This window comes from Eriocheir sinensis, chromosome 13 (assembly GCF_024679095.1).
Source record: "Eriocheir sinensis breed Jianghai 21 chromosome 13, ASM2467909v1, whole genome shotgun sequence".
In the NCBI taxonomy this organism is placed as follows: Eukaryota; Metazoa; Arthropoda; class Malacostraca; order Decapoda; family Varunidae; genus Eriocheir; species Eriocheir sinensis.
This window is the reverse complement of record NC_066521.1, coordinates 21,164,788-21,176,054: the sequence shown is the minus strand read 5'-3', so window position 1 is coordinate 21,176,054 and position 11,267 is coordinate 21,164,788. Positions and strand designations below refer to the sequence as shown.

Genomic DNA, 11,267 nt, shown 5'->3' with positions numbered 1-11,267 from the left:
CTTCCTGTTATATTTTTTGGTAAAGTTTATTTGTGAAGCCGGAAAAAGAATAATTGAAAGCTGGAAATATAGCCCTCTCCCCCTCCCCCATCACCACACACACACACACACACACACACACACACACACGTACATACATACACACACATACACGCATTCATACACACGTGAATAAGGATGAGGGCTCGAGCGGCTCATACAGTACTGGCCTTGCGTCGGTGCATATCTCCGGTTCTAGGGTTTGTGGACACAGTTTGGGTTTGATGAATATGTAAGAGATTAGAGTGTTGTTTTGAGGGGGCGTTGATAAGCTTAGGGTTTATGTGGGAGGTTTAACATTCGCTTCCATAGAGTTTGTTCATGGTTGTTGTTTTTTAGGGTTTTTTTTCATAGATTTTATTGTTTTTGTTTTCTGCTCTTTTCATTGGTCTATATTTTCTGTGTTTTTCATATTTTTTTCCATGCTTTATTTCCATAGATTCTTTTCCACTTTTTTCTATTCTTTTTATATCATAGAGTTTAATTGTTTTCTTTTCATCGTTACTTTTTGTCAATATTGTTTTCCCTTAGTTTTATTTTCCATCTGTTTTTTTTCTCTCAAGCTTTATTCTATAGGTTTTTTTTTTCATAGTTTGTTTATATTTGTTTGTCTTTTCTTCTCACTGGCTTATTCTCTTTCTCTTTCCCTTTCCACATCACTCTCTTCTCAACTCTCCTCCCCTTCTCTTTACATATTTCTCCCTCCCTCTCTCCTTCTGTCTCTTACCTCCCCTTCCCACACACACACACTAAAAGACTATCTCCCTCTCATCAAACACAAACCTTTCATCGGAACCCACACACTATCGCTCTCTGGTTCTTGCTGTTGCTGTTGTTCGTGATGGGTGCGGGGGCGTCGTCTTAATTAGGGTCCGCAGCGGCAAGGTTACCAGTAGCATCATCATCATCATCACCATCATCAGCACCCAGGCCCCGGGAACCCAAGTGGCCTTCGTGCCGTCCCTCCAACGGCGTCTACATTACCTGCAGATTTCCCTAGAGGCTCCGCAGGTGAATGGAAGACCCGGGGAGAAATAGCCGGCCTGGAGACATACCTTATTGGCTCTGTGATGAGAGAGAGAGAGAAAGAGGGGGCGAGGGACAAGAAAGACGCACAGAGAGAGAGAGAGATGAGAAGAGATGAGAGTGAGTAGGCGGAAAGGGTAGGAGGTAAAGGAGGAACGTAATTGAGACTGAAATACACGTCGTGGAGGCGGTCACAAGCAAGGGATAAGGACGAACGGAGAAGCTGAGGGGAGAGGGACGAAGGAAGGCAGGCAGGAGTGATTGCTTTAATGAGAGAGGCTGATGAAACGTGGAGGTTGGGACGCCCGCTTGAGACTGACTGGGAAGGGATGCGTGTGGTTGTGTGGGATGCTGGTGCTCCTATTGATGCTGTTGTCCTGTTGCTCTGTTGGACTTGTTTCTTGTGCTTTGTTAGCGATATTTTTTTATTTTTTACAGGTGTTTGTTACCGTTTCGTTTAGTTAGCTCTTTCTGTTGCTGTTGTTGGTTTCCTCTTGCATTTTGTGTTTGTGCTATTTTGTGAAGGGTGAATAAGATGTTTGTTTTTGTTTTCTTTTCTTGCTGTTTCTCTGTGTTTCATCTTTTGCTGTCGTTTGTGTTGCTGTAATTGCTGTTTTCCGTGTCTGTTTGTCTTGCCTTGATATTATTCCAGCAGTTTATTCTTGCATTACGTTCTGAAAAGCTGATTTTAAGTGTTTCTTTTTGCTTATTGAATGTTTGGGGTTCCTTTTAAATGGCAAAGAAGAAAAACTGAACCTACTATAATGGCAAGGATTGAATATTTATTTTTAGGGTTGGAACCGAACCGAGGCGAGGACACTTTTATTTACATTTTCCTTTTTTTTTTCTTTCGTTCGGCGGGAGCGTCTCGTGTTGCATTGTTTTGTATTGCATCTTTTGTGTTGGCGCGCATTGTCTCATTGTCTTGTGTTGCGGCGCTGCTGGCTTTGTGTTGCTGCTGTTGCCTCTCCTCTGCCTCTCCTTTCCTTAATCGACCCAGGGATGATGCAACCGTGTGTGTGTGTGTGTGTGTGTGTGTGTGTGTGTGTGTGTGTGTGTGTGTGTGTGTGTGTGTGTGAGTGTCTGTCTGTATGTATGTATTTAGAAGTTAAAAACACGAATAAGAATAGAAAAAACTACTTAATGGTGATAATAATGATAATAATATGAGGGAGAAGAAGAAGAAGAAGAAGAAGAAGATGAAGAATAAGAACAAGAACAACAAGGAGAAAGAAAATAGCAACAAAAATAATGACAATAATAATAATAATAATAATAATAATAATAATAATAATAATAATAATAATAATAATAATAATAATAATAATAATAATAATAATAATAATAATAATAATAATAATAATAATAATAATAGTAATAATAATAATAATGAATAAATAAATAAATGAATAAACAGCAGTAATAAGGTGTCACGCTATGCACATTGTCGCCACATAAAAGAGTTACTGAAGGGGAAGGATTTTTAAGAAGCTGGAGTCCGTCTGTCCATTTTCTTTCATGCCTTCCCTTTAAATCTTAACACATTTTTCTTCACCTTTATTATATACTCTCTCTCTCTCTCTCTCTCTCTCTCTCTCTCTCTCTCTCTCTCTCTCTCTCTCTCTCTCTCTCTCTCTCTCTCTCTCTCTCTCTCTCTCTATCTATATATCTTCACTTCATTCATAATTCGTTCTCATTCCCCTCTCTTTTTTTTTTTTTTTTGGAGAGGAAAGGAAATGGAGGGAAAAAATTAAGGAAAAAAGAGAAAAAGAAATATACGGAAAATAAAAGAGAGAAAGGAAAATTATTGAACTTTAAAATGACTTACTACTACTACTACTACCACTACTACTACTACTACTACTACTACCACTACTACTACTACTACTACTACCACCACTACCACTACCTATTTATCTATCTATCTATCTATCTATCTCCATCCCTCCCTTCCCCCCTTTCCACTATGGACACTCAAAGCAGAAGTAAATAATAAACAATGAGACGAAGGAAGAACGCAGAGATCGATACCAGGAACACAAAAGAAGTCCCGGAGTTTGTTTATAAAGACATTCATTAAACCACAAACGCCCCTGCCTCCGTTTTCTTTCCTTACAATGCCGCGTCAGTGAGAGGGGAAACAATAGGAAAGAGGGAAATGGGAAAGGGTGGGAAGAATGGGTCTGAAGAGGAGGTATATTATTTATTTTCTCTCTCCTTCAAAGGGAAAGAAGTACCGAGGAGTTGTTGTTGTAGTAGAAGTAGTAGTAGTAGTAGTAGTAGTAGTAGTAGTAGTAGTAGTAGTAGTTGTAGTAGTAGTAGTAGCAGTCCCTCATTTCTAAGTTCCATATCTTCTTTTTTCTTCCTTTATTTTCCTATGTACTCAATTTCTTTTTTTATTTTTCTTTCCTCCGGTTTTTTTCCTCCACTTCCTTTCTTCTCCAAAACAAAAGGAGGGGAAGGAAATTATGAATGATGTGAAGAAAATAACCACTTCTTTGTCGAGAGAGAGAGAGAGAGAGAGAGAGAGAGAGAGAGAGAGAGAGAGAGAGAGAGTGGAGGAGTCTGCGGTTATGAAGAGGAGAGACAAAGGAGAGAGAATAACAGAGGAAGAGAAGAAGGAGTTAAGTGTTTTCAGCCTTAAGACAGAGTGACGTGAAGGAGGAGGAGGAGGAGGAGGAGGAGGAGGAGGAGGAGGAGGAGGAGGAGGAGGGTGGGTTGGAGGTGAAGAAGAAAAGCGAACGGGAAAGGAATAGGAACAACAAAAGATGATAACGAAAGAAAATAATAATAATAATCATAATAATAATAATAATAATAATAATAATAATAATAATAATAATAATAATAATAATAATAATAATAATAATAATAATAATAATAATAATAATAGGAGTAGGAATAGAAGAAAACAACAATAATAATAAAAATAACAACAAAACTAACTTGAAAATAGACGGAAAGAGAAGAAAACAAAAAAACAAGAGGAAAAAAGGATTATAATGAGAATGGAACGAACGAACAACAACAACAACAACAACAACAACAACAACAACAACAACAACAACAACCAACAACAACAGCAACAAGACAAAAAATCCCTTCCCTTTTTTCCCTATCTCTTCATTACCTTCCCCCTTCTCTCTTTTTCTTTCTCTCTCTTTCTTCTCTGACCCTCCTTTTTTTTCCTCCCTTGTCACCTAAACACTGCTTTATGAACTCTCTCTCTCTCTCTCTCTCTCTCTCTCTCTCTCTCTCTCTCTCTCTCTCTCTCTCTCTCTCTCTCTCTCTCTCTCTCTCTCTCTCTCTCTCTCTCTCTCTCTCTCTATAACTATCTTTCTTTCTCTATCCATCGATCTCTATCTCCTCTACTCTCACCTTCTCTCACTTTCACTCTCTCTCCCTCTCACCTGTCTACCTGCGTTCATTAGTGGAAGTGATGCCGCGTTCTCACCGGTTATCAATACCTCTCAATATCTCCTTCACCCCAACAACTCCCTCCCCAAAAAAAGAAGAAAAAAAAAAAAATCACCCTCTTCACATCTAGATTTTTGCGCGATCGAATGTCACGCTTTGTTCTGGCGGTGATGGCGGGGGAGGGGATGGGGGAGGGGGAGTAGTGGCGGTGGTGGTGGTGGTGGGGCTGTGTATGGTGTTGAGGATAAGGAGTTTGGGTGGTAGCAGTTGGTGGTAGTGAAGGTGATGGTGATGCAAAAATGGTAGTGATTATGGTTGGTGATGGTGATGATGGTGATGATTATGGTGGTGTTGAAAAGGTTATGATCGTGTACGGAAATGGTTCTATGTATACATGTGTGTGTGTGTGTGTGTGTTTGTGTACGTCTGTTTACCTGCGTTCATTCCTGTTTGTAGTTTTTTATAGACAGTCTTGAAGCTTTATTTTGTCTGATTTCTGTTTTTGTGTGTGTGTGTTTTGAATTGGGTATTTTTTCTGAAGCCACTGTTGATATTAGTACTGTTGTTATTGGTGTTGTTATTGCTGTTGTTATTGTGCATCGTCCCACTACTACTACTACTACTACTCCCACCCCTACCACCACCCCCAACATTACCTTTAAAACACACAAGACGTCCCCAAAAAATATCGTTCACACCTGGCCACTTTTTGTCCCCTGCTCATGTTTTTCTATACTCGTCACGCACAAAAGCCGCGTGTTTTTGAGAGGCATAATGGAGTTTAGATCACAGAGGATAAAGAAAGCATGGACGCGACTTTGAGACTGGGATGAGAGGAGAAGGAAAATGGAGGAGGTGGAGGAGGAGGACGGGTAGGAGGAGGAGGAGGAGGAGGAGGGTTTTAGCTGAAGAAAAAATGAAAAGAGAAGAGGGAAATGAAAGAAGGAGAGAAGGAAAATGGAAGAAAAGGAAGGAGACAAGGAAAATGAAAGAGGAGAAGAAGGCTTTAAGGGAATGAAAAAGGAAAAGAAAAGAAGGAAAATAGAAGAAGGAAAGAAGGATAATGGAAGAGAAGGAAGGAAAGAAGGAAAATGGGAGAAGAGAAGGAGGATGGTTTGGGTTGGTGAAGAGGTGTGAGAGATAAAAGGAAAGGAAAAAAAGAAGAGAAAAGAAAAGGAGAATTGAGTTACAGGTGGTCTTCTTCCTTGCTCTCTTTCTCACATTTCTCTTTTTTCTTTTTTCTTCATATTTTCTCCTTTGTTTCTCTACCTTTTTATTTTTTTTATCTATTCTTCCCTTTCACTCACCCTTCCCATTTCTACTTTTCACTTTTCTCTTTCTTCTTTTCTTTTCAATCTTCATATTTTCTCCTCTTCGTTTCTCCTTTCATTTATTTTCCTTTCTTTTTTCTCTCTCACTCACCCTCTCCATTTCTTCTCTTCTCTCTTCCCTCCCTCCCTCTCTCTCTTCCTTCCTGCTAAACTTTCTCCGGTCTTCCTACTCTACTCTCCTCCTCCTCCTCTTTCTCCTCCTCCTCCTCTTCTCTCTCTTTTTCGCCTTCCCTCTCACACTCTCTCCTCCACTCCTCCTCCTTTCCGCTCTCCATTTCTCTCTCTTCCTCTCTCCTTCCTGCACTCACTCACTTTATTTTCCCCTCATTCACTCCCTCTCCCTCTTACCTCCTCTCTCTCTCTCTCTCTCCCTCTCTCTCTCTCTCTCTCCATCTCTCTCCCTTGAAGGCTGTAAAAAAATAATTGCTTCTGGTAAACGCCCGAGCAATATCTGTCTATTCCTTTACTCTCTCTCTCTCTCTCTCTCTCTCTCTCTCTCTCTCTCTCTCTCTCTCTCTCTCTCTCTCTCTCTCTCTCTCTCTCTCTCTCTCTCTCTCTCTCTCTCTCTCTCTCTCTCTCTCTCTCTCTCTCTCTCTCTCTCTCTCTCTCTCTCTCTCTCTCTCTCTCTCCTCCTCCTCCTCCTCCTCCCTTCTTCCTTCCTTCATATTAGCCTTTTCCGGTTCTGCCTTCCCTCCCTCCTTCCCTCCTTCCCTCCTCCTCCTCTTCTCTCCCCTCTCTCCTATATCCCTTCCTTCCCTTACTTCGTTTTTTTATATATGTGTTTCCTTTCTGACCTTAAGTAAATTTCCCCTCTTCCCCATTTACCTTCGTTTCTCCTTATTTATCATTTATTTTCTCCTTCTCTTTTCTTCTTTATATTCATCCTTCTCGTTATTTTATTTCCCTCATTCCTCTCTTCTTTTTTATTATTCATTCTTTTCTTATTTTCTTCTTCCTTCTTCATTGTCATTTTTTTTCCATCTTCTGCCTTTCTTTATTTATGTTCCTTTTGTGACTATATATTTCACACCTTCATTCTTCATTTCCATGTCTTCCTCTCTCTCCTCCTTCTTATCTATTCCCTTTATTCCTTCCTTCCTTCCTTCCTTCCTTCCTTCCTTATCTGAGTCTTCGGAAAACTGCCTCAACGTCTATCCGGTACGACTCTTTTTTTTCCTTTCTTTCTCTCTCTCTTTCTCTTTTCTTATCTGTATTCAGCCTTCACTTCCTCCATTCAGCCTCTCCATCTCTGTCTGTCCTGTCTGTCTGTCTGTCTGTCTGTCTGTCTGTCTGTCTGTCTGTGCCTTTCTTCCTTATCTCTTTCATTCTTTTCTTTCTCCTTCATCTCATCTCTTTTCTCCTCTCCTCTCTCCTTTCTCTCTCTCTTCTTCTTTACTTACTTTTCAGGGCAATTCTCCTTTCCTTTCTACATCTTTATTGCATTCTTCTATCTCTCCTTTCGTCTCTCCATTCTTTTTTTTATTTTATGTGCTTCTTCCTCTCCTTCTTTTCCTCCCTATCTACTCCCTCTCTCTCTCTGAATAGCTATGTAAATCTATGTAAAAAAAATTCTCTCTCTCTCTCTCTCTCTCTCTCTCTCTCTCTCTCTCTCTCTCTCTCTCTCTCTCTCTCTCTCTCTCTCTCTCTCTCTCTCTCTCTCTCTCTCTCTCTCTCTCTCTCTCTCTCTCTCCCCTATTCTCCCCCTTCCTCCCTTCTCCCCCCTCCCCCCTCCCTCTCGTTCTGTCAGTCAGCCTGCCCGTCTCCCTCCTTCTCTCTCTCCCTCTCTCCTTCCCTCTCTCTCCCTCCCTCCCTCCCGCGGCTTGACAATGGAGTGAGTGGCGCTGAAGAAGGTCTGATCGGGAGGGCGTCTGCTGAAGCTGCTGACGTCTGCTGTGTTGCCGATTGTGTGTGCTGATAACTGCTGACTGGAGGGCTTCCTTTGTCGTCCCTCACCCCCCTCTTACCCCTCTCTCCGTTCCCTCTCTCCCTCCTGTTACTCCTCTTCCCTTCTCCTCCTCTTCCCTTCATTTCTTGGTCTCATTTTTTCTTCTTTATTTATTTTCTCGTTTCTTTTTGTCTTGCGTTTTTTTTTTGTCTTCCTTCTTCTTTCTTTCTTCTCATAATCATTTTCGTTTTTCTTCATCTCATTCTTCTTCCCATTCTTTTTCCTTTCCTTCTTTTCTCCTTCCCTTTTTTTTCTCTCTGGTTCTTGTTGTTTTTGTTCTTGTTCTTCTTTTCCCCCTTCTCTAACCATCTTTTTTATGCTTTATCTTTAATTTTTCATCTTTCTTTGTGTCCTTCTTTTATGTTGCTCTCCACTGCGATCCTTCTTTAGCATCGTCGTCTACTTTTCCTTCTCCTTCCACACGATTTTTTATATATATATCTGTTCTCCTCCTCCTCTTCATCCTCCTCCTCCTCCTCCTTGTTTTTACCTCTTCTGCTTTCTTCCTCCTCATCTCCATGCCTTCCTACTCATCCTCTGACCCTTCTCTGATCCTCCTCCTCCAACTCCTCCTCCTCCTCCTCCTCCTCCTTAGAGTGATAGAAGGGAGGTCTCTCAGGCATTCAGACAACTTCAAGAGACTTTCACTGATCCTTTTGATGGAGTTGTTTTTTCATTTGTTTTTTCATCTTTTCACTTCTTTTTTTAAATTTTCCTTTGCTTGGTTCACGACGTCTTTGACTGATGAAGTGGAAGCGTGTCCGGGAGGAGGAGGAGGAGGAGGAGGAGGAGGAGGAGGAGGTAACAGGAGGAGGTGTGGTTAGGGCCATTCGTTTTTTTTTTTTATTTCTCTTCTAATCTTGTTTTCTATCTCTCTCTCTCTCTCTCTCTCTCTCTCTCTCTCTCTCTCTCTCTCTCTCTCTCTCTCTCTCTCTCTCTCTCTCTCTCTCTCTCTCTCTCTCTCTCTCTCTCTCTCTCTCTCTCTCTCTCTCTCTCTCTCTCTCTCTCTCTCTCTCTCTCTCTCTCTCTCTCTCTCTCTCTCTCTCTCTTTGTAGATAGTCTCTGGTTTTCATTTCCTTCTTTTTACCTTCGTCTCCTTTTTTTCCTTCTCTGTGCGTGTTTTTTTATCTTTTTCTCTGGTTTTCCTCTTTTGATGATTTGTGCCTCTCGTGTTTTTATGTTTCTTTCGTGTTTGTTTTTGCTAAGGTTCTGTGATTTAATTTATTCATCATTCTTCTCTTTATAAGTTTTACCCATTTTCTCCTATATATTTTTCTCTTCATTTTATTAATTATCTGCTTGTTTCTATTATATATTTCGGGAGCTTTACTTACACATGACAATTCACGGTAATAAGACGCTTTCCCCAACACATTATTAACCCAAAGTTCCACTATATCCAAAAGCATCACATACCCAAGTAACACGCACTGACCAGCAAAGTAACACAGCCTATGGAACACCTAGACACACATTGCAACAGACGGAGAGAACCAGAAACAGCAAAGGATATGAATGTAAATCCTATCAGGGGAGGGAAAGGAGACCTGAGGGAGTGGGATCAAGGAAAGGGAAGGCTGTTGTGAGATTAAGCGGAGGAATGGGAGATCAGGGAGAGATTAAGGAAGGGAAGGGAGGCTATAGGGATTTAGGAAAGAAAGGGGAGAGTGATATAAGTGTAAGGAATTGCAGGTTATGGGACTTTATGAGGTAACAGAAGGGAAGGAAGGACTGGGAGAGGGAAAGTGAGGAAACGTAGGGATTAAGGAAAGGAAAAAGAAAAGAAGAGAAAGAAAGGTAGGAAGGAGAGGTGTGGATTTGAGGAAAGGAAGCAGACGACCAGTGGAAAGGTAAGGGAGAGAAAAAGAGAGGAAAGGTAGGGATTTAGGGAAGGGGAAGAGAAAACAAGTGACAAGGTGAAAGAGAAAGAAAGTAGGAAGGGAGGAATTACAAGAGATAGAAAGGTAGCAAGGAGAGGTGTGGATTTGAGGAAAGGAAACAGACGACCAGTGGAAAGGTAGGAGAGAAAAAAAGAGAGGAAAGGTAGGGATTTAGGGAAGGGAAAGAGAAAACAAGTGACAAGGTGAAAGAGAAAGAAAGTAGGAAAGGGAGGAATTACAAGAGATAGAAAGGTAGGAAGGAGAGGTGTGGATTTGAGGAAAGGAAATAGACGACCAGTGGACAGGAAGGATAGAAAAATAGAGGAAAGGTAGGGATTTAGGGAAGGGAAAGAGAAAACAAGTGACAAGGTGAAAGAGAAAGAAAGTAGGAAAGGGAGGAATTACAAGAGATAGAAAGGTAGGAAGGAGAGGTGTGGATTTGAGGAAAGGAAACAGACGACCAGCGGAAAGGTAAGGGAGAGAAAAAGAGAGGAAAGGAAGGGATTTAGGGAAGGGAAAGAGAAAACAAGTGACAAGGTGAAAGAGAAAGAAAGTAGGAAAGGGAGGAATTACAAGAGATAGAAAGGTAGGAAGGAGAGGTGTGGATTTGAGGAAAGGAAACAGACGACCAGTGGAAAGGTAGTAGAGAAAAAGAGAGGAAAGGGAGGGATTTAGGGAAGGGAAAGAGAAAACAAGTGACAAGGTGAAAGAGAAAGAAAGTAGGAAAGGGAGGAATTACAAGATGGGAAAGGAAGACCAGAGAGATATTAAGAAAGGAAAACGAAGGAAAGGTGGAAATTATAAGAATAGCAATCCACTGCCTTTCCTCTTTCATGTTTTGCTTTCTTTGTTTACCTAACCAGAGCAGTTTGTACGTAATTATTCATACATTTGTACACATTTTTTGGTATACATTCATTGGCACCATTTACCAGGCCAATGCCATGTGCAAAAAAAAAGAGAGATACGGGATGATACTGTGACACGAAAAAGAAGAATAGAGAAGAACAGATAAGAATAGATAGACCACAAATAACACAGCACATACAACCAGCCAATAACCTCCCCTCTAACGCCCCCCTTCTTCCCTTTCAGGAGTGCGCGGCGGCGGAGGAGGGGGCCCGCGCCTCACCGTCACGCCCCCCGCCAGAGTGGTGTTCGCCTCCGGGACGGGCGTGGTGCTGGCGTGCCTGGCGGAGGGCTCGCCACCCCCCACCGTCACCTGGACCACGCGGGAGGGGCACCCCTTGGCCCCCCACTCCCCCTACATGGACGTCCTCAACAACGGCTCGCTGGTGCTGAGGCCATTTTCCCCTGAGAGGTGAGTGGCCACTGTGCCTTCACTAACAACCTATTGCATCTTCTTTTGGCTTTTTTTCCTTTCTAATCTCCTAGTTATGCCTGTCTCTCTTATTCCCCTTTTTCTCCATGTCTTCCTTCTCCTCTTTATGTCATGTCCCTATCCACTGCTTTTCCTCTTTCTTGATTTACTTGCTTTATTTTCCTAGCCAGAGCAGTTTGAACATGATTTTGTATATGTAATTTCTACATTCATTCATTGACACCATTTATCAGGCCACTTCCATGTATAAAAAGAGAGATACGGGTAAGAAAAAAAAAAACTCTCTG

At 41.5% G+C, this 11,267-nt stretch overlaps 1 protein-coding gene across 7 annotated transcripts in view; it reads left to right on the top strand.

Annotated features, from left to right (window-relative positions):
- LOC126998180 (cell adhesion molecule Dscam2-like) overlaps nucleotides 1-11,267 on the top strand; it is a 240,236-nt gene that overhangs the window by 83,645 nt on the left and 145,324 nt on the right. For all 7 annotated transcript variants that reach the window (XM_050859625.1, XM_050859626.1, XM_050859624.1 and 4 more), the window contains exon 2: nucleotides 10,734-10,959. In XM_050859625.1, the coding sequence (XP_050715582.1) occupies nucleotides 10,734-10,959 (226 nt within the window). The remainder of the gene's footprint in view (nucleotides 1-10,733; nucleotides 10,960-11,267) is intronic.